At 64.0% G+C, this 22,009-nt stretch overlaps 2 protein-coding genes across 3 annotated transcripts; one reads left to right on the top strand and one right to left on the bottom strand.

The window, feature by feature from the left end:
• The first annotated feature begins 316 nt into the window (after positions 1 to 316).
• On the top strand, positions 317 to 20,635 carry MAPK8IP1 (mitogen-activated protein kinase 8 interacting protein 1). 2 transcript variants are annotated; one of them, XM_072758826.1, is made up of 12 exons: positions 317 to 562; positions 10,957 to 11,062; positions 13,023 to 13,325; positions 14,823 to 14,904; positions 15,186 to 15,998; positions 16,181 to 16,256; positions 16,845 to 17,017; positions 17,203 to 17,312; positions 17,420 to 17,536; positions 17,635 to 17,705; positions 17,841 to 17,939; positions 18,245 to 20,635. In XM_072758826.1, the coding sequence occupies exons 1-12, from the start codon at positions 462 to 464 to the stop codon at positions 18,315 to 18,317; spliced, it is 2,124 nt and encodes a 707-aa protein (XP_072614927.1). In that variant the 5' UTR covers positions 317 to 461; the 3' UTR covers positions 18,318 to 20,635. The 2 variants fall into 2 exon arrangements, with proteins under 2 accessions (XP_072614927.1, XP_072614926.1); XM_072758825.1 differs by lacking the exon at positions 317 to 562 and adding an exon at positions 9,407 to 9,879.
• On the bottom strand, positions 19,160 to 19,849 carry FREY1 (Frey regulator of sperm-oocyte fusion 1). The gene is made up of 3 exons (XM_026004126.2): positions 19,746 to 19,849; positions 19,438 to 19,511; positions 19,160 to 19,281 (listed from the first exon to the last, which is right to left on the bottom strand). Exons 1-3 carry the CDS (start codon positions 19,847 to 19,849, stop codon positions 19,160 to 19,162), a joined length of 300 nt encoding a protein of 99 aa, XP_025859911.1.
• Positions 20,636 to 22,009: the final 1,374 nt, after the last annotated feature.

The following is a 22,009-nucleotide window of genomic DNA, read 5'->3' on the forward strand; positions in this document are numbered from 1 at the left end:
TGTCCGCCTTCTTTGTCTGCTGCTGGGGGCCACTAGGGCCCAGGGGACCGGGTCCCGCCATTAGCTCCCTCATGCCCGGGCGCCAGGCCCACCCGAGGGCGCAGAGCCCGCACCGCGCGAGGGCTTTGCGGGAGGGGGAGGAGGGCGGAGGGATCAGCACCTCGGAGAGCGCCGGGGCGGGGCGGGGCCGGGGCGGGGCCTGGGCGGGCAGGGGCGGGGCCGGGGCGGGCCGGGGCGGAGCGCACGAGACCCCGGCGAGGGCCCGGGGACGCGCGGCGGCGCTCGCGCCAGTCCCGGGAGCGGCGCGCGGTCCGGAGCCGCGCCCTGCCCTGCGCAGGTGCGCCCGCCGCGCCCGCCCCAGCCCGAGCCCCGCGGCGGCGGCCTCCCCGCGCGCCCGCTCTTCCCCTCCGCCGCCGCCTCTGCGCCGCGCTCCGCCCGGATGGCCAGGGCTGTGCCGGGGAATGGCGGAGCGAGAGAGCGGCGGCCTGGGCGGGGGGGCCGCGTCCCCGCCCGCCGCCTCCCCGTTCCTGGGGCTGCACATCGCGTCGCCGCCCAATTTCAGGTGAGCGTCCCCGGCCGCCGCGCCCCGCCCTTCGGCCCGGGTAACCTGCGCCGGCCCCCGCCGCCCCCAGCCCCCAACACGCACGCCCCGACCCCGCGGGACGCAGGGGCTGCGCGGGGAGGGGTCTCCTCCCTGGGCAGGGTCCCCAGAAACCCCCTCAGCCTCCCGTCCAGCCTGATAGCCGCTGCAGAGCCCACGGTGCGGCTCCCTCCGCCATTCCGCGCCCTAGGCTAGGAGGTTCTAGAGGGGATTGGAGGAGGGGGCGCAGAGGCCGCCTTCTCCCCCACTTGGGGACTGCGGCAGGGCCTGGGGTCCGGATTGAGACACCGGAGGAGGCAGGCAGGCAGGCTAATGCTTTGCTTCTGCCCAGTCCACAGGGTTCTGAATAGAGATGGGTGCGGGGATGGGGTGCCTCGTGGCTCCCAGTTTCTTGGGGCAACTGACAACCTTGGTGCTGGAAGGAGGAAGTCGTGGGCCCCTCCCCCAGCCCTGTCTGGTCAGAGGGCCTAACTCCCAGGACTGGCATGGTCAGGACCCTCTGTGGACTTGGGTGGGCAAGCACTGACCTGGTCAGGTGTGTGCAGGTGTGGAAGGCACCCATTCAGGAGACACTACGCCCAGCTTTGGTTGAGGGAGTCTGGTTTGGACAACCCAGGAGTAGCCAAGGACACTGGGTGGAAGGTTTCCCTGCTGGAGCAGGTACCCAGGACCGTGGTCTGAGCTCCCTTTCTCCCCCCTCTCTGCCGGTTATCTGCTATTAGGCAATTGGGAGGTGGATTTTAGGGAAGCGGCAGTGGGTGTTGCGGGCAAGGGATGGATATCCCTCCACCATAATCCTGGCCCCATTTGGAGAGGAGGAAGAAGACAGTGTAACTGCTCCAGAGCCTAGGAGGAGGCCTAGACATAACCCATTGTTTCTCCATCTAATGAGCCGGCGCCTTCCCCTCTCCTGGGCCCCCCACCCCAGCCGGGCCCCAGCTGGGCTCTGGCGCCAGCCCCTCTCTGACCAAGGGGTTGCTGGCTCCCTGGCCCTCAGGTGGGTAGGAACCCCTGAGGATCTCTAATGGCATCAGCAGCAGTAGAAACTTCCCTTGAGGCCCTGAGCTGAGAAGCTGGGAAGACCAGAGGGAGGGGACCAGATGGAGGAGGCCAAGTGTGAGGGCTCCGGGGCTGGGGCCTTTGTGATTGGTGCCTCTTGAATAATGAGGCTGAGGTCTGAGACCAGTTTCCCCTGGCATGACACGCTGCCAAGAGGGAAATAATTGCCTTCCTGCCGGGAGGCCCCTCTGCAGTGGAACAGCTGAGAGGGACCTGGGTTCAAATTCAAGCTCCACCACTTGCTAGCTGAGCGACCTGACAGTCCCATCTGACAGGTGAGCTAATATTGATTCCTTCGTGTGCATCAAGTCGGTGCTCAACAAGTGTCTGCCCTCCATGCTGGTGAGCATTTATATAGCTCATCACTGCTCAGAGCTTTCCCAGGGGCAGGCTCGTTTACCCTCATGGCCGTGGGGGTCGGTCTGCCCATTTTATAGATGACAAGATCGAGGTTCAGCAAGGCAGTGGTTTGCCTGAGGACCCCGTGGAAGTCAGAGCCTCGGGCTGTCTCTGGGTGTTCAGTCCACTCGGTCGCCAGGCCCTGTCTGTGGCCCGGAGGACAGCTTTGCCTCCCTCCACCTGCTCCCAGACCCCCAGGTGACAGTGCCCTCCCCTGGCAGGCAGGTTATCGTGGATGCTTTAGTGAGAGGGACTGATGAGGTGGACGCCAGCCAGTGAGTATGCACTCTGGGCCAGGTGGGCGAGAACAGCAGTGCGCCACGGCCAAGGCGTGGGCCAGCCCTCCAGGACACCATGGCCTGGCCATGGGGACAAGGGCAGCTTCTGGAAATAATAAGGGCAGTGTCTCTGGCCCCACGTGGCCTGCCCTGCCTGCTCCAGCAGCCCCCGCTGACCTTTCCCTTGTCCTGCCTCGCCTGGCCCCTCACCCAGCTCGGAATAACCCTGGGTGTTGCCGCTCTCTCACGGTCATGGATCCGACTGGCCTGGGTGTGCAGGCTGGCTCAGCCTCCTTAGCTGTGTGCCCCAAGACTGTTGGCTCCTGCTCAGGACAGTCCTGGGACTTGGATGGGACACGTGTTGAGTGTTTCAAGGGCTGCGGAGAGCTGCGTTCACGCAGGGCTGTGGTTGTTACTGTGTGTGTACCCCCAGCACTGCTGTCAGCTTCTAGAAGGCATAGGAGGCAGTCCCTAGACTTCGGCTTGCCCAGTGCCCGGCACAGAGTAGGTGCTCAGTAATGCCGTACTGGGTTATTATGAAGGATCAGTTGTGCGCTGTCCTCCTGGAGCTCAGAGCATAACAGTGCCTGTTGTCAGAGGATAAGGGGGTGGGGGGGACGCTGGCCCCGGGGAGGCGCTCACTTTGCCCAGCACCCTCCCAAGGGCTTTCTACGCAAGAGCATCCTCACCAGGGCTGTATAAACAGAGCGTTACTATTATCCCCACTTTGCAGATGAAGAAACGGAGGCAGGCAGAGGCTAGGGTGGCAGAGGTGGGGGCTGAATGCAGGCAGTCTGATTTCAGGGCCACCCTGAAAAGAGGGAGCTCTGGAATAGTGGGGGGTGTTGTGCAGGGAGTAAGCACAGGGTGGACGTGGAAGCCGGAGAGGGAGCATTTGTTTGCTGCTGGTTGGTTTAAATAGACAGGTGTTCCTTCTTAGCTCCCCCTTCTGATTGTAGAAATGCTCCATCCAGGTACCTGTAGTTACCTCCAGATGTGGTATCGGGGGAGGGATTTCACTTATTTTACGCACTTCTATGATCATTTGACATCTTATTTCTGCAAGGAGCATAGGTCACTTCTGTAACTTACAAAATTAGACAAGCGAATTTAAAACTCAAGTGATACCTGTTCATTTTAAGGAAAACTCCAGAAAAGAGACTTTAGAAACGTACCCAACGCATACACTGAGCTGGGTGGGTGGGATAAAGGGGAGGGACAGTGGGACGGTCCCTGTGGGGCGACGCCGGGTGCCCATGGGCAGTCCAGCGGGCAGCCCGCCCTGGACACGTGGGAGGAGAGCCGTGGATGAGGGGACCTCAGACACCTCCTCCTCCTCGCCACCCCTCCCCTTTAACTGAGGGGGGCGCAGGAGAGGGCGAGTGGGAGACCCTGGGCCTCCTGGCTGCCCGGATGGCGTAGCTTTTATGTCGCCCTGCTGCCTTGCGGATGAAGCTGTGGCCATCAAGAGGGGCGCAGAGAGCTCCTCATTATTCTCCCCCCAGGACGGTACACATGTGGCTGTTCCTTCGCTCACTCGACTTTGCACTTTGGTGGCCTCCCTGGTCAGCTGCTCCGCAGGCGCAGGCACGGCCTGACCATCATGCAGGTGGCCGTGTAGAGGGGACATGGACAGACAGACGAGGGCTGGCCAGAGCGGCCAGCGGGGGCGGTCAGAGGCCCAGCACCCCGCCCCGTCGGAGGCGGCAGGGCTTCAGCAGGAAGGGCAGCCCTGGATCGCTGTCTCAGGAGGGTCGCTGGGCCCTCCTGCCTGGGACCGGGGGGGGGGGGGGGGACAGGAGGGGACATGAGGAAGACTGGGGGGCTGGTTTCACCCACTTGTCCGGGTGTTGGTGTTGGGCCCCTTGGGGATGGGACACTCTGTGGGCCATGAGAGGCTTAGCGGGCATGGAGGCAAATTTAGGAGGAGACCTCCTGAGTTTGCAGAGGGTGACCCTCCCCTGGGGACCCACTGGAGCATTCAGGCAGGGCATTGGGGGGGGTGCCTGGGGCCCCTGGAGAGGGTGGGGCCAGACCACAGATGCGGGGTGGCCCAGCTTAGAGAGCCCCACCGGGGCCTCAGAACATTCCTACCCAGGGGCAGCAGAGAGCAGGGAGCCGGCCGCAGGTTCCAGCAGCCCCGTTTCTGCGGGGTGACCGCAAAGCTGTTGCTGCTGGAGCCGCCCTCCCCCACCCTAGGCCCTGGGCAGCCCCCCAACCCAGTGAACCCCCAGTGTGGGGACGCGGCGTTGACCTGCCTCACTTGCTGGGACAGGGCCACGGCAGGGTGCCCCACCACCACCACCACCACTTCTTTGATGTCCGAGCCTTGAAGTCGGTCTCAGGGTTCTTGGCTTGGGCTCCCCGCACCATGGATCCTACAAAATGGGGTCACCGCCACTAGCCCTGCTTAGGGGCTCTTACCCATTCTAGGTCATGATCTCTGTCCCCGGCCCCCCTCTTGTATTTTTATTGACAAAGTCTCCAGCAGCCCCGACTTGGGCCTGCCCACTGTGGCCCAGGGAGCTGCCAGCGTGGTACTTCACTCCTGCGCCTTCCGCCCTCCTTCCTGCCTCGGGTATCCCGGGGGGGGGGGGGGGTGGTGGTCCCCGGGCTCGGGCCCTGTGCATGATCGAACCAGGGTTGGGAGTCGTTGCCCAGGGGACAGCGAGGGCCCGGCCCTCAGGAGAGCCCACGCCAGGCCAGCAGCCCGGGCCCAGTGGCAGCCTGGCACCAGGCTGGTACGACCTGTCCTGCCAGGTTCTCGGGCAGCAGAGGAGACCGATCTCCCCAGAGCCCACGGCATCCTGCACGCTATTCCACCCGCAGGCCCACGATTGCTCCATCGGCAAGTTGCCCCCTTGCGTGTTCGCGCCCAGGCCGCATCCTGTCACCCGAGAGACCCTGTAACCTTCCGTCCCTGCACAGTCCGGCCGGCCAGCCCCACGCTGAGCTGTTTGGTTGTTCTGTGTTGTCAGTGGTTACATGGAAGACGTGTCCTTGTGCATAAAGGTTCCCCACGTGGGATTGTTTTCTCAGGGCAGCTTTTCAAAAACCAAAATCACTGGATCCCACAGCTCCGAGCACTTTCAACACACCAGACCCGTTATAACCCCAAGTAGGGATGGGCCCTCAGGACTTGTTTCCGGGCTTGGACTCCGTTTTTCACCGGCAAGGACTCCAGTGTGGACACGGCCAGGGAAGGAGAGGTAGAAACCGGAGGGATCGCCCTGGCCTGACCCAGCGTCCACTCAGAGCTGAGGGCGGGATGCAGAGAGAGGTCTGAGGGCTCCCCCGACCCTGGCGACCCCGGTCCCCAGCAGCACCAGCTTCCCAGTCACCTGTACGTTCTACCCCAGGTTCTGACACAGGTGGGGACAGAAAGTAGGGGTTGGAAGGGCAGCTGACCTAGAGAATTCCACGGGGAAAATCTAGAAAGACCAGTGGTTCATTCTGTCAGCATTTATGAAGTACCTACCAGGCACCACGTTGATCAAGACAGACATGGTCCCACGGCCTCTACTGGGAGCCCTCACTGGTCGCAGAACCCAGAGGTACAATCACAGTGATCCAGAAACACCAGCAGGTGGGCCGAAGAGAGCCCGTAGCAGGGCTGTCTGGCCTGGGCAGGGAAGTCATGGAAGGCTTTGGGAGAGCCGTGGGGCCGGAGCCGAGAGAGTTGGAGGGGGGTAGGCAGGGCAGGGGAGCGATGACACCCCAGGGTAGCAGAGGGCCTACTGAGCCTTCAGGCCACAGGGAATTTCCCTCAGGGCCAGGGGGAGCTACTAAGGGATTCTGAGCTGGGCAGGGGTGACCAGACCAGATTTGCGTGTTAGGTGTTGCTGTTGGCTGCCCAGGGGAGGATGTCCTGTAGGGGGGCCAGAGGGAAATGGGGAGCCTGCCTAGTGGAGAACCCACTGGGAGCCACCTCTTTGCTCAGCACTCACAGGGTGGCAGAGGGACAAGCTGGACACTTGAACCACAGATGCTCTCTGTCATGAGAGGGGCCCGTGGGGCACCACGGCCAGGACCCAAGGTCACTCAGCTGGCCTCCTTACCTCCCTTCCAGAGAGCCGGGAACGGGAAGGCCAGAGCGGCCTCTGGACAGCCAAATGCCTGGCTCAGGTTTGGCCTTGCTCAGCTAAAGCCTCAGCGCTTTGCCACTTAACCCTTACTTTGCACACACTCCTAACTCAGCCCGCTCTGGGGCTGAAACGGCAGATTGGAGAGGGCTGGGCTGCCGTCGGTGGCCCAGGGATAGCAGGGAGACGTGACAGCATGTGGAAGGGAAGAGGACACGTAATAAGCATGAGAGCATGAAGGCGTATTTATTTTGGAGAGCTTGTGGCAGGAAGAGGTGGGGAGCACGGGGCGGTGGGCGGGGGCAGCATGTTCAGAGCTCTGGGAGGAGCCAGCATGGCCAGAAGGAAGGACTGGGGCTCCTGAAGGTTCATGCAGGGAGAGGGGGTCTCAAATAGACCCCAAAGGTGAGGGAGGTCTCAGGAGAGTAGACTCACGACACAGAGCCACCAAATGTTAACACAGATGAGACCCGAGCGGGCAGGCAGGTCTGACGGACGGACGGGCTGCCTCTGAAAGCGAAGCCGCTGAGGCCTCCCGATCTGGAGGTCAGGGATGCCGACCTGCACAGGCGGTGTGACTCAGCTTGAGGTGGCCTCCCGGTGCTCAGGGCTCCAGTCTCGGGGCACAGGTGGGCCTGTGGGATCAGAAGAGGACCTCTCTCCCTCCTCCCCTCCAGCTTCTCCTTCCTCCTCCCTTCCTCCCTGCAGTTGCCTTCCTTGAGCCTAAGGGCCCCAGGGTCTATGAAACTTTCCCCCCAACAAGCCTCCCTCCCGCTCCCCCCCACCCCTCCTCCCACCAGACCCAGAACATCCAGTGCCTAGAGAAACAGGAGCTCAGGGCAGAGCCAGGGTGGGTTGGGGGGCGACTTGCAAAGGGGACCGCTTGACCAGTCCATCCCCTTGTTCTTTGGCTGTGACCCCCTCACAGCACTCTGCAGTTCACAACCAGCCCATCCTGTTAATCCCCGAGGCGCCCTCGAGGTGGGTGGGCAGGTGTAGGTCGCCTCATGTTATATATAGGGGAGCCACAGACCCATGGCAGCTGCCGTCTGAGCCTTAGGGTTCCTCATCTGGAAAATGGGCAAAACAAGACTGTCTCGCCAGGTTGTAGTGAGGATTGAAGGAGATGCAGAGCACGGAGAGGTTGGCGGCCGGGGCGAGGCAGCTGCTTAGGAGATGGAGAGGCTGCTCCTCCTCAGGGAAGGAGTCAGGATTTGAACCCGCAACTCGTGCCATCCTGCCTCACTTATGAGAAAAAAGTCAGTTAAAAGAAAGTGCGTTCACCCACCCCGCTGGATCTGGAAACCAGTGCAGGCTTTCCAGCCCAGCTCCGCGCTTTCCCCCCACTGCCCGGTTAACCTCGGTGCCCTTAGCTGTGAAGAGGCTACAGCTGTCCCCACCTGCCCCCCACCCCTGCCGTCCTGGGAGGTGGGATGCAGGGCACTGTGGAGTGCATAGAGATGAGCAGAGAAAGCTCCCCTGCATGCAGGCCTGCCCTGAACACCTCGGTTTGAGAGGAGCAGGTCGACACGCTAAGGATGTCCCCTGACAAACGTCTAGCAGGCGTGTACCGCGTGCCCCGTGTGTGCAAGACGACCTCACCAGCTCTAGCCTCCAGGAGCATACAGTCCACATGGAGCTGGGAGGGGGGGGACCTGCACGCATCACCCGCTGGGTACAAGGGCAGGTGACGGGAGCCCCATCCACCTTTGGAGTGGCTTGGTATCTTGGTGGGGTGTCTGATGGAGGCCCGGGCCTGTCTGTCCCACCACACTGCCTTGCATCCATGCAGATGGTGACACCCAAGGCCGGAATGATGGGGACCGGGCAGTGTTGCCAGGGCTATAAGGCACTGGCACAGGGAAGCAGGAGGGCTTTCTGGAGGAGTGGGCTTAACCAGGCCTTCTTCCAGCAAGCCTGGGTTGAGAAGCCTGCCAGGTGCCCCAACGGAACACTGGACAGCTGGGGAGGCGGGTGCAGGAGGGGCAGGCCGTCACACACAGAGCTGGAGGCCTTGAATGCCAAGCCAAGGAGTCTGCCACTAGCAGGGAACCTTAGGGAGTTTGGAGTGGGAGGCAAAAGGGTGGTGTTTCTGGCAGCTTTGCCTGATGGTGGATGGGTGGGGTGCTTCCGGCGTGGGGACACGGAGCTGAGCGGGCCATCGGGGAGGCCTGGGGCTGCAGAGGCAGGAGCTGGGCTGGACCGGCAGAGGAAGAGGAGGAAGAGGAGGTGCGCACGTGTGCAAGGACTAGTGGCAGAGCAGGGGGCACCAGAGGGCACCTCTGGGTGGGATGCCAGTGGCCCTGCGGCTCTCTGGTGCCGGCGGAGACCCTGTCCAGGCAGCCGGGGTGTAGTGACCACTTCCGTGGGGCCCGATTCTCCTCCCCGGGCCCGAGATGCTGTGCGGCACTGGTCAGGCAGCTGGGCCGCTCTGGCTTCTGGGCCGGCCCAGCGCCACCACCCGCCCCCCACCCCCCACCTGCCCCCGCTTCCACACTGCACCTTCCCCAGCCAGAGGCTGCCAGGCCCCGGCTCCAGGTCAGAAGCGGCCTCAAGGAGCACCTGGTCTGCGCAGCTCCCTGGTCCTGGTCGGATCCCGCTGGAGCTGAGCTTCTGTGGCTGGCACTTGGCAGGGACAAAAGCCTTGGCCTTCCAGCCCTGGCCCGAGGGGTCCGCACCTGGGCCACCCGCCCCTCGCCCTGGCTGTGCTGGCTCTGGGAGGGGAGGGTCCTGCATCCTGCTACCCCTGGCGGTGGTCACCCACCACTGCTCTTCGGCCGCTGCCTGGGCCCACAGAAGCCTCCCCAGGAGGTGTGAGGGCGAGCGCTCGGCTGTGTGGGTGGGGGCGTCCAGCCCTGGAGAATTTCCGAAGCCCCCCCCACCTTCCCACCAGGCACCCTGAATGTGGCGCTGGCCCTTTAAAGCAGATCAGGGCTGGCTTTTGGGGGGAGACATCCCAGATTTCTGCCATCTGCTTACAAGTCTGGGCCAGGGAGGGGGGCCACCGCAGCCCCCACAGGGGCATTGGAAGGGCAGGTGGAGCCAGTGGCATCGATTGCAGTAACCTGATCCCAAGGGGGAGGTGGCAACGACACGGTGGCTTCAGCGCCACAGCCACAGCCGCTGGGAGGGAAGCGGCCTGCAGCCGAGGGCTGGGCTGGGAAGTGCTGGGGCTGGGGCCCGGGTCGCGGCGGCCCTGCCTCTCCTCCCGGCCCATCTATTTTTAATGAGCTCCCCGGGCTTCTGCAGCGGGCAGGACGCGGAAAGGCAGGCCCAGGCGGTGGAGGCCCGAGGCCCCAGCCCTGCCCTGAGCCCTGGCCTCCCAACCCTTCTGGGCATGAGAGGGTGGCCCTGGGGCCCTGCAGCCCCCCAGCCGGGCAGGGCTCTCCATGAAGCTGTTGCTGAAGATGGATTCCAGCCCAGACAATGACAGCTGGTTGGAGGATCAGTGGGAGCGCTGGTAGGGGGCATAGGGGTCGGTGGGGGAGGGGGGTCATTTGGGGGGCAGCTCCATGGAGCTCTGGGGCTCTGTTTGGTCTGACTGAGGCAGGAGGCCATGAGTGTGGGCCTCCTAAGCTCCCCGGGGGTTGGGCCACCACCTATCCTGGGTGACCTTGGACTCCTGGGTCTCCGTTGCTCTGTGCCTCAGTCTCCTATTCCTATTTGGGAAAAGGCTCAGAATTTGCCCCAACTTCCCCAACAGAATTCTCCTAAATGTCCCACCCACACCAAACCAGGTGGAGTGCCCAGGGCTGGGGGTGAGCCAGGTATAGGGGACAAGCAGACAGTTGCTGCAGTAGGGTGGGGGCACAGGGCTGGCCCAGGGGATGGGGCAGAGAGGGTTCTAGCACAGCCAGTTAGAGTTGTATTGATGTGCTTTGGTCTGTCTCCTGAACTCATGACACCCCTAGCTCCAACCCCCGGTCTTCTTCAACCCCTTCGCAACCTTCTGTTCAGGGTCTGTGCGCTGGGCAAGTGATTTTGTGGTTGAAGAGATAAAACAGAGAACACAGAATGGAGGTGTAGTCTGGTGGAACAGGCTGAAACTCGCCACATTGACACCAGATTTCCCTTCACTTGCTCCCAGGGCTTATGAGGCATTGGCCTTCCTGGGCTGGGGGCATGGAGCACTCTCCTGAGGCTGGGGAGGGGCCTCTGCCAGCATCTCAGGGTTTTGTTGCTGCAGGGATTGCATGAGGGAACCCCCTGCTCCAGGCATCCCTTGGAGTCCCTTCTCAACTCTGCATTCTCCATGGGTGAACTGGCCTCGGCACCTGCCTTGACCCTGGGAGGCACTTCTCTGGCAAAGCTGAGGCTCTGACCAGCTGGGCCTTCTAGGCACTGCCTCCTGGTTGGCAACAGAATGGAGAGCTCCCAGCCGGGAGGAGCTGAAGTAACCTGGAACCTCCCCCTTTCCCTCCCTCTGGGGGCTGTGACCTGCCTTCAAGGGGCCCTCCCCTTGGAAGAAGTACTAGGAGACTTCAGTGGGCTAAGTAGTCCTCCTGGGTTGGTAACTTTGGCTTCTTGTCCTCACCAGGCTCACCCATGACATCAGCTTGGAGGAGTTTGAGGATGAAGACCTCTCAGAGATCACCGAGGAGTGTGGCATCAGTCTGCAGTGTAAAGATACTCTGTCCTTGCGGGTAAGAGCGGGCTCTCAGGAGCCCTGGGGGGTGCGGGGGGCAGGGTGGCTCAGGGCGCGAGCGAAGGCATCCCCAGATCTACAAAAGGGCTTTCAGGGTCTGTATGGCGTCCTCATTAAATGAAATGACATCCAGGAAACACATCCCAGTATAACGCTTGACACATCTTGGGTGCTCGACCAGGATGTTTTGGTAGTTTTTGCCAGGGGCTAAGGCAAGAGGCAGTTCCCTCAACTGCCCACAAGAAGGGAGAGGGCAGGAGGTCTTCAGATGTAGGGCGGTAGCCATTAGGGCCAGGGTTAAAGGATCCAGAACTACCCTCAACCCTTCCCAGAGCGGCCTTGGCAGAGGGCCTGAGGCAGAGCAGGGTGGAGGCAGGTGGAATCTGCAGTGCTTTGGGATGGCAATAAAGAGCCAAGGCACTCCCTCAGCTGCCATTGCACCAAACCACACCACGTCGCCCCGAAGACCGCCCCGCAGACCCTCCCTGGGCCGCTCTTCTAAAGGCTCCTCTGGAGGGTTAACGCGGCGTTGCCACTGCTTTTGGCCTCTGGCTTTGTCATAGGACAGATGGCTCTCTGTTCCCTAAGTTGTGAGTCCTGCCAGGAGGTCCTCAGCATCTAGGTAGCTTGGGTCGGATAGGGATCCCCCTGTGTCTTCTTGGAAGAAGGGGCCACTGACCAGGAAATGGGAGGCAAAGCACCAGGCCAGATTGCAGAGCCCGGAGCTCCTGGGAGCCCCCTGGAGGGTGTGTGGCCACCGTAGACATGGTATCAGACAGTCAGCAAAGGAGAGCTGCAGTGTGAGGTGGGGTGGGGTGCCTGTCTCTGGGTGACCCCCTGCTGCCTGTTACAGAGATCTTATAAGCCCTGCCTGGCAAGAGGAAACCAAGGGGTGGTGATAACGCTGCAATCCCCCCCACCCCCCCGCCCCCAATCCTCCCCGCTCAGGCCGGCCAGCAGGGGTGGGGAATGGTCCCAGGGCGCTGACTAGCTTCTGTAAGGCCGCACACCTGTTTGGGAATCCCACGCCACCCTTTCATCCCACCTGCACCAGCAGAGTTTTGGAAGGGCTGGTCCCTGCAGCCAGCGGGGTCTCGGCGGCAGTACTAGCCAGAGGGGTACCCTGTGGGCCTTAGACAAGCTCCGGGGGGCTTTCACACGCTCCTGCCGGTGAGCCCTCCCCGCCCCGGGAAGCTGGGAGGCAGGGAGCTGGGAGGGAATTGGAGGGCGGGGGATCTGTCCAGGGTGCCGGGGAGTCAGAGGCAGAGCGGAAGCTAGACGGGAATTACGGAGGTTTGGGACGGCCCGAGGGCGCGCCTCAGGTTGGAGGGCCCTCGGCCGGGGCGGGTGCCCCTCCCCCCAGCACCCCTCTCTGTTTCCCCAGTTTCCTTCGCTGCCCCCTTCACATACTAACCTCCCCCTCCATCCCTTGTGGGGCCCGAACTCCTAGGCGACCCTGCGTCCCCATGGCAACAGCGGTGACCTCACTCTGGGCTCGGCTTACAACCCCGGTGAGGTCACCGGCCGTTGCCAAGGGAACGGGAGGGTGCCGAGAGTCCGGAAGGGGGGCACCGCGGGGAGGGGGCGGTGTGGCCTACCGAAGGCGCCCGGCGGATTGGTCCCGCGCGTCCTCGCGCCCCCCCCCCGCCGGGCCCCCTGCTCCCTTCCGGCCCCCCCCGGCGGCGGCGGCGGAATGGACTCGCCCGCGCGGGGGGCGGTGCGCGACGGCCTCGGCCCCGCCCCCGCCCCCTCCCCGGCGCGGCCCCGCCCCCTGACGCCCCTCCGCCCGCGCCGCGCAGCCCCCGCGCGCCGGGCCCCCTGCGCCCTCCCGGCCCCCCCCCCTGGCGGCGGCGGCGGAATGGACTCGCCCGCGCGGGGGGCGGTGCGCGACGGCCTCGGCCCCGCCCCCGCCCCGGCGCGGCCCCGCCCCCTGACGCCCCTCCGCCCGCGCCGCGCAGCCCCCGCGCGCCGGGCTGCTGTCTGGGGGCGGCGGCGGCGCGGGGAGCCGGCTGCAGGCCGAGATGCTGCAGATGGACCTGATCGACGCGGCGGGCGACACTCCCGGCGCCGAGGACGACGACGACGAGGAGGAGCGCGCGGCGCGGCGGCCGGGAGCGGGGCCGCCCGAGGCCGAGCCCCGCCAGGAGCCGGCGCCCCGCGGCCAGGGCCAGGGCCAGGGCCAGGGCCAGGGCGGCGGGGACACGTACCGGCCCAAGCGGCCCACCACGCTCAACCTCTTCCCGCAGGTGCCGCGGTCTCAGGTGAGGCGAGCGGCGTGGGGCGGGGCTGGAGGGGCGGCGCCCCGGGGTGGCGCGGGGGGCGGGGAGCAAGTCGGGAGGCCCGGCCGCAGCCAGAGGGGCGCGAGGGGCCGTGGGAGGGGGCCTGCCGGCCGCGCGGGACCCCAGGCGGGCAGGTGGGATCTGCCCTGCGAGCGGCCGGGGCGGGCCGACGGGCTTTGGAGCCTCGGGGAGGCTGGAGGGGTGAAGGGACGGAGGCGGACAGTGGGAGGACCTGGGTCGTAGGCGAGCAGGGGGAGCTTGGGAGCACAGGACAGGCCTTGGAGGGCGAGTTGCAGGAGTTTGGAGCTCGGACCTCAGGCTGGGGCGCGGTTTCCCCTAGCGGTGTGGGGCCCCAAGAAGAGAGCACCTGAAGTGGTCATTGCGGGGCGGGGGCAGGTCATGGAGGGTTGGTAAGAGGAGGAGATGGGGACGTCGGAGGCCGCAGCCAGAGTGAGATGTGGGCAGCTGGGAATTCCCGGAGGCAGGGGAGAGACAAGGGAGGTGGAGCTGCCTGGCCGAGTTGGGGGCCCAGGGCCCCTGGGCTGGGTGGCTGGATGCCAAGGAGGGTTGAATAGGGTGGGGGAGAGCCGGCTGTGGCCCTTTGTCTTCCAGGCCCAGTCAAGAGAGGTACAGACGAGGGGCTCGGGACGTGGGGCTGTGGGTGAAGGGTGCAGGGGCTGCAGGGAGAGGATCGGCCCCTTTCCCACAAGTCTCTGGGCTGGATTCTGGCAGCCAAACTCCTGCATGCGAGAGCCTATGAGTGTTCCCAGGGGAGGGGGCCTAAATAGTGTGTGTGGGAGCCTTGCCTGGAGGCATGGTGGAGAGGGGACCCAGGACACCAACCGTGTGGGGTGGGCAGCCCGAGAGATCAGGAAGGCAGGCCGCTGACAACTACATCTGTCATTTCTCAGTCATGTGCTCCTGGAGGGGTGGGGGAACCATGTTATTGATTCATCATGTGGATGATTCATCCTGGTCCCCCAGGCCACCTGCTAGGAGACCCTTCCTTGCCCTTTTTTCAACTTTTCCTAGAATGTCCCTGCCCCTTCCCTAGATCATAGCTTCCTGAGTTCCAGGACTTGGCTGGAAGTGAGCATTTACCACGGAAAGCCTCCATGTCTGGGACTGGGGTCTGGCTTTGTCCCCAGATGGCTCTTGCTTCTCCCTCACTCCTCCCCCCTCCCCACCACACATATTGGCCATCAGCACCTTTGCTGAGGCTGATAAGAGCATCTCCCCAAGGGTTGGCCAGCTTCCCAGAGCCAGTAGGTCTGGCCAGGAGGGCCATGACTTGCCACCCCTCCTGCCTGTTTGAAGAGGGTTGGGGGTGAGGCCCTTGGCCAGTGTGTATGTGTGTGTTTGTGGCGGGGGGGTGCAGCAAACGCCCTAGGGATGGCCTGATGGGGGCAGGGCCAGGGCCTCCCTGTGCCGGGCACTGTTGACTGCTTCTGTCACAAGGGCCTTTTGTTTTCTGCACAGGACACACTGAATAATAATTCTCTGGGCAAGAAGCACAGTTGGCAGGATCGGGTGTCTCGGTCATCATCACCCCTGAAGACCGGTAAGTCTTCTTTCCCTTACCCGGACCTCCACCTGCCCTGACTCAGTTTCCCCTACAGAGAGCAAACCTGGGCAGTCTCTCCGTCTGGCCGAGTTGAGGTAAACTGCCCGTCCCATAGCCTGGAGCAGGCCCATCTGAAGTCAGCTGGGGTGGGAGTGAGAGCACTGGCCCCAGAGCCTTCCCCTGGTTTCTGTGTCCCACATGCTGAGTGGAGGGGACAGGTGGCCTGGGAGTCAGGGACGAGTCCACCTGCCTTTAGCACTGACCTGCCTGCCCTCCAGGGGAGCAGACACCTCCACATGAGCACATCTGCCTGAGTGATGAGCTGCCGCCCCCGAGCAGCCCCACCACCACCAAGGACCGAGGCACCTCCACCGACAGCCCTTGCCGCCGCAGCACCGCCACGCAGATGGCCCCTCCCAGCGGCCCCCCCACCGCCCCGCCGAGTAGCCGCGGCCACTCGCATCGAGATCGCATCCACTATCAGGCAGACGTGCGGCTAGAGGCCACTGAAGAGATCTACCTGACACCGGTGCAGAGGCCCCCGGACCCTGCAGAGCCCACCTCCGCCTTCCTGCCGCCGGCCGAGAGCCGGATGTCCGTCAGCTCCGATCCAGACCCTGCCACCTACCCCTCCACCGTGGGGCGGCCGCACCCCTCCATCAGCGAGGAGGACGAGGGCTTCGACTGCTTGTCGTCCCCGGAGCGGGCCGAGCCGCCAGGGGGAGGGTGGCGGGGAAGCCTGGGGGAGCCGCCGCCGCCTCCACGGGCCTCGCTGAGCTCGGACACCAGCGCCCTGTCCTACGACTCGGTCAAGTACACGCTGGTGGTGGATGAGCATGCACAGCTGGAGCTAGTGAGCCTGCGGCCATGCTTCGGGGACTACAGCGACGAGAGCGACTCGGCCACCGTCTATGACAACTGCGCCTCTGCCTCGTCACCCTATGAGTCGGCCATCGGGGAGGAATACGAGGAGGCCCCCCGGCCACGGCCCCCGGCCTGCCTCTCCGAGGACTCCACGCCCGATGAGCCCGACGTCCACTTCTCCAAGAAGTTCCTGAACGTCTTCATGAGTGGCCGCTCTCGCTCCTCCAGTGAGTCTGCAGCAGGCGTGGTAGGGGACCTGGGATAAGGGAGAGCCAGACCGAGGGTGTCCCTGGAAGGTGGCCTGGCCTGCCTGCCTCAGGGCATCGGGACTGAGCACTTGCTACTGCCCCCCACCGCAACCTCAGCCGGAAGTGGGACGGTTCTTCTCCAGCTCACCCCTCTCATACAGGTGCAGAGTCCTTCGGGCTCTTCTCCTGTGTCATCAACGGGGAGGAGCAGGAGCAGACACACCGGGCCATATTCAGGTAAGAGCAGCAGGGTTGGGGTGTCCAGGCAACACTGGGGCCACCTGCCCCCACCCCCGTGCCTCTGCCATCTCTGCGTGGCCTGGACGCAGCCCCCAGCACTGGCATTCCTCCCTCCACTTGGCTCCAGGGGGAGGGCATCCATCGTGGTGGAACTCAGAGCAGGGTGATGGGAGGGGATGGGTCAGTGCAGTGTGGCCTTTGCTGCGTTGCCAGGGTCCGGGATGGAGCACCTAGTATGGCTGGGGGCAGGAGCCCTAGAGGGCACCCAGCAGAGATGATGCCCGACCACACCAAGGCACACTCCTCACCTCCCTCCTGGGGAAGTGCTCCCTCCCAGTTACCTCTGTGTTCCCCTGAGTGGCTGTGAGCACTTCCTCCCTTAGCCCGCCAGCTCAGTGGCAGGTGCACGTCTGTGTGATCTTACTCTCGCCTAGGAACTAATGTTATCACAGGCTCAGGAGACTTCAAGGGGGTTTATTGAACTAGTGCTGTTGTTGTGGCCACCTGACCTCAGAGCAGCGTGGTGAGCAGATGGCTCGGGAGGCCCTGGTGCTGAATTCCTCACGTGCCCTTGGTGGGGGACAGGTTTGTGCCTCGACACGAAGACGAACTTGAGCTGGAGGTGGATGACCCCCTGCTGGTGGAGCTCCAGGCCGAGGACTACTGGTACGAAGCCTACAATATGCGCACGGGCGCCCGGGGCGTCTTTCCTGCCTACTATGCCATCGAGGTCACCAAGGAGCCTGAACATATGGCAGGTAGTGTCCTTCTCCTCCTCGCCATTGGGCCCCAGTCTGCCCTTCCCTGACTCGCTGCCAGGAGACTTCACACCGTCAGGAAGGGCCCTCGCAGAGATGACATTAGGCCCAGCCAAGTTGGGACATCTGGGGTTGGTGGCCCCTCCGCTGGCACTTCCTCTCCTCACTTCGCGCTTGCCTTCCAGCCCTGACCAAAAACAGTGACTGGGTGGACCAGTTCCGGGTGAAGTTCTTGGGCTCGGTCCAGGTCCCCTACCACAAGGGCAACGACGTGCTCTGTGCCGCTATGCAAAAGGTGCCTGTTCCCTGTCCCCCTTGGAGGGGCGCCCACCCCCAGCCCAGTCCCCCTCCTCTTCCAGGGAGAGGGTCGCCCAGCGCCTGATTCCTGTCCCTCACCCACAGATTGCCACCACCCGCCGGCTCACCGTGCACTTTAACCCGCCATCCAGCTGCGTCCTGGAGATCAGCGTGCGGGGCGTGAAGATCGGCGTCAAGGCTGATGATTCCCAGGAGGCCAAGGTGACCACCCTGGCCCCGGCCCCCAGCCCCGCCACCAGATCTCCCACCCGTGGCCCCTGCGGGCTGATGATGCCCTGCCTCTCTTCTCCCTCCCGTAGGGGAATAAATGTAGCCACTTTTTCCAGTTGAAAAACATCTCTTTCTGTGGATACCATCCAAAGAACAACAAGTAAGTGGGAGGGGACAGAGAGTGAGGCCTAGGGGGGCGGCCCGGAGCCATTACGGTAGGGTGAGGGTCTGCGGGTATGCCTGGGGGTGTCTGGGCCCTCGTCCCACCCTCACACAGACGGCTGCCCTCCCGCAGGTACTTTGGGTTCATCACCAAGCACCCCGCTGACCACCGGTTTGCCTGCCATGTCTTTGTGTCCGAGGAATCCACCAAAGCCCTCGCAGAATCCGTGGGGTATGTCCGTGTGTGTGTCCTGCCGAGCACCCAGCCCTGGAGTGCACCCTAGTCTTCCTCACAGCTCTCCACACCTCGTGGCCTGGTGTCAGGGCTGCGGGGTCTGGAGGAGCCCCCAAACATTTTGGTGGTTGGGCCCTTCCTTCAACTGAAGTCTTCCCCAGGAAGCACAGTGTGTAGAGAACAGAGCCAAGCAGCTCGGTTGGGGGAACCCTGAGCCCTACCCAGGGACTCCGAGGCTCCAGTTTAAAAGCCTTGGGTGGAGAGCCCGTTCTTCCCGTCACGTGTGTCTGCCTGCTTCCTAGGAGAGCTTTCCAGCAGTTCTACAAGCAGTTCGTGGAGTACACGTGCCCCACGGAAGACATCTACCTGGAGTAGCAGCGCTGCCCCGCCCTCTACATCCCCCGGGCCCTTGGGCCCGCGGCCAGGACAGCTGGCTGCTGACAGGACACAGCACCGCTTGAGGAGGGGCACCCGTCACCACCAGAGGATGGGGAAGTGGGAGCCTCTGGCCGAGGGTGGGGGAGGGCGGGGTTTATGGGGAGAGGCAAATGCAGTTTATTGTAATATATGGGACTAGATTCATCTATGGAAGACAGAGCAGGCTGCCTGGGGGTTGGGGGTTGCTGGGCTGAGGGGTGTCAGGCCTCTGGCCAGGAAGGATGTCCATTGCAGCAGCAGAGGGCCCTGTTGTCCCGTCCTGGGCCTCACTCCCCCTTCTGGGCCTCCGGCTTTCTGGCAAAGGCTCCTGCTTTGACGAAGCCCCTGCCACCCGCCAGTGCCCACCCCACCCCCAGCTCCCAACCCCAGCCGGAGGCCCTGAGCTCAGGCTGAGCCCAGCCACCTCCCCAGGACTTCGCAGCAGGTGGGGGTGCGGTCCCTGTTCCCAGCTCTGTCACTTGTGTGGCCTCCGGGTGGCCATCACGCTGGCCCCTGGCACGGGTGGGACCTCGCCAGGGAAGAAGAAAGCTGCGGCAGGGCCCCGTCCCGGCAGGAAAAGGAGGCTTCCCGACTGGCCCGGGCCAGCCAGGGCCTCTTGGCTGCTTTGGCCATAGCCCCAGCTTGGTCCTGCCACCCTGGCCACAACTATTAAAGTGCCATTTCCTGTCTGGACCGCAGTGGGTGTGTCTCCGTGCCCCCTGGCCCCCGCCCCCCGCTGGTGTCTGTGCCAGGAAAGCCCAAGCCTTTGCTGCACAGAATAGCTTTATAAGGGGCTCCCGTCACAGGTGTGCGTCGTAGTAATACTCAGCCATGTCCGGCCCGTCCCGCTTGCGCTGCTGGGCCCGGGAGAGGAGGGGGCGAGGGCCTCGTGGCCAGGGGTGCTTGGGTCGAACCCCATAGTCTAGGGAGAGAAGAGGGTGTGGGTGGCTGGGGGAATTGGCTGAGGTCACCCCAGAACGGTGCCGTTTGGGATGACAAGACCCCGGGGCTGGTCATGGGCGCCCTCTCCTAGGGCATGTGTCCCCCATCAGGGCCCCGGGCAGGGCTGAGATCCTACCATCCACCAGGCCGGAAAGTGGCTGTGAGAGTTCCAGAGGGGCTGAGAATTCTTCAGGAACAGATTGCTGAGGCCTGTGGGAGATGTTGGGGTGCTCAGCCGTGGCTCTGGAGGCCACTACCACCTCCCTGTGAAGGCTCAGGGTGGGGGACTGGTGAGCCTCGACACCCAGGATCGTGGCGCCAGCCAGCCCCCCTCCGCGGGGAGGGGAGCGGGAGGCAGCACAACAGAGCCCCCCACCCGCCAGGCCCCAGCCCCTGGGGGCCCCTGACCCTCAGCCCCCCTCCCTCCCGCCCTCCCGGGGTTACCTCAGTGGCTGGGGGCGGAGGAGTGCAGCTGCCAGGATGAGGTAGAGGAGGAAGAGGCTCAGCCCAGCCCTGGGGTACAGAGCCCCCAGCATGGCGAGGACCATCTTCTACCCGGGTCCCTGTCCCGGGCTTCTGCTGCCCCTCCCCCGCCAAGGATGGAACTGCTGCCAACCCCCAGGGCCACCTCACAAAGGCCGCTGGTTCCAGGGCTCGGTGGCAGCGCCAGCCCCACGGCTAAGCCCGAAACCTCCAGCCGGGGTTTGGTTTGGTTTGATTTTATTGACCCCGTCGGCCAACAGGTGCCAAACCACATCTGGCTCTAGTGTCCTTGCCCAAGGACTAAGGGCACAGACCTTTGGAGTCTGATCTCAGTTCTCATCCCAACCTTGCCTCTTGCGAGGTGGACGTGTCACAGTTGTGCGCCTCCGTTTTCTCGTCTATATGAGGTAAGGTACACACGTGCGGGCCCGAGGTGTGGCCCACAGGGGAGGTCACATGGAGAGCCCCAACCATTCCCACTCTGCCGCTCGCCCCTGCCCATCCTGCTGCCACCACCGTCTCTCCTGGGTGATGCCAGGGGCGTCCTGCCAGCCGAAGGGCCCAGAGCAGGCCATGGGCCCACTCAGAGATGCCGCTGTGGGGGGAGCCTGAGAGACTTCCCCACTGTTCCCCGACCTTCCAACAGCCTGGCCCCGGGGCTCCACAGGCCCTGCCACCACCCACGAGGCTGGACAGAGCAATCTGGAATTAGGTGGCAAAGCCTGCAACTTGCGGCCTGGAGTGGAAGCTTCCCGAGGTTGGGACTGGTTTTGTTCATCGCGGGAGCCCCAGCCGCTCCTGGTGGATGCTCAATATTTGTCGAATGAATAAACGCAACGTGATAGCATGGAGACAGTCTCGTCTCAGGCTGAGGCAAAGCTGTGGGGCCCTGCCTTTGATTCCTGCCCAGCCGGGTTAGGGCCACATGGGCCAGCTCACGTCAGGAGCCGGAGCCTTCAAACACCCCCGCCCCCCCAGGCCCCATCCACGCCTATGGAATCAGAGCCTGAGGGCTGAGCAGGGCTCTGCTTCGGAAACCCTGTGGCTTCGAAGACCGCAGACCTCCCAGGGGTCTGGCCCAGTCCTGTCACCGCCAAGGTGCCCGAGGCCCAGAGAAGGGCCTCCCTGGCTCCTGTCCTCAGGAACCCCGAGGCTCACGAGCGCTGGCATCTCCTTCACTGCAGACTGTGCCTTTGAGATGCCACCGTCTCTCTCTCTCCACGACCAGTCCCGAGGCCCGCCAGGGATCCACCTCCACCCTGTCACACTCCCCCTGCCATGGCCTTCAGCAGGCTCCATCCTCTGTTAGGGCTCCTGCTGCCCGTCACTGCTCAGCTTCTGGCAAGGTCCACCCCGGCACCAGGCCGCTGGGAGGAGGTTGAAAGGGTCCCGTCTCACTGCCCTCTGGAGGCAGGTCTCAGTTTCTCCCCAGGTCTGTGATGCCCCGTCGGATTTGGCCCAGATTTGGCCCATGGCCTCCCACCTCACCCCTCAGGAGGTGAGGCCCCCGCCGCGGCCCCCACTGCTGTGACATCACGTGCCCGCTGTGCTGCACACAACCTCCCCTCCCCGCCCAACGTGGATGCAGGGTGGACGCAGGGTTACCCGTTGGAAAGCCTGCTTGACCGGAGGCCTCCCTGCCGGCGGGCCCTCCGCGGGTGTCGGCTAGGCAGCCAGCACCCCCGCTGGCCCACCTCTGCCCTGACTCCCGCAGGTACACGCTTCAAGCTATTGCCCACACCCTGGTGTTTACGTGTCCCCTGATCTGGGCGAGAGCCCGACAGCAAGGAGGCCTGCTTCCTCCTCGCCGCATGCGCAGCACCAGGCCCAGCGCCCGCTACAGGGCAGGTGCCCAGCGAAGGTCACTGCACTCAATGGAAGGCTTGTCCCTTCACCTTCCGGCCCAGGAGCTGGGTGAGCCTTCCCCAGAGGTACCTGAGGGGAGCAGAGGGAGGTGGCACCCCCTCCCAGAGCTCCCCGCAGGGTGTCAGAGGACGTGAGGCAGGGCAGAGGCTGGTGCAGATGGAACCCTCAGAACTGAAGGGCCGTTCACCGGGCTAGAGACTCTAGCAGGAGAGTAGGGTCTGTCCAGAGGGTAAAGGGGACGGGGCGGAGGCTGAGGAAGGCAACAGTCCGGGCAGAAGGGCTAGGCTGCAGCTGCTCCATCTGGGCCCTTGCAACCCTCCCCAGCAGCATGTGTGGCTCCGGGAGACGTGGCCACCAGG

Source organism: Vulpes vulpes, chromosome 5 (assembly GCF_048418805.1).
Source record: "Vulpes vulpes isolate BD-2025 chromosome 5, VulVul3, whole genome shotgun sequence".
NCBI classification, from domain to species: Eukaryota; Metazoa; Chordata; class Mammalia; order Carnivora; family Canidae; genus Vulpes; species Vulpes vulpes.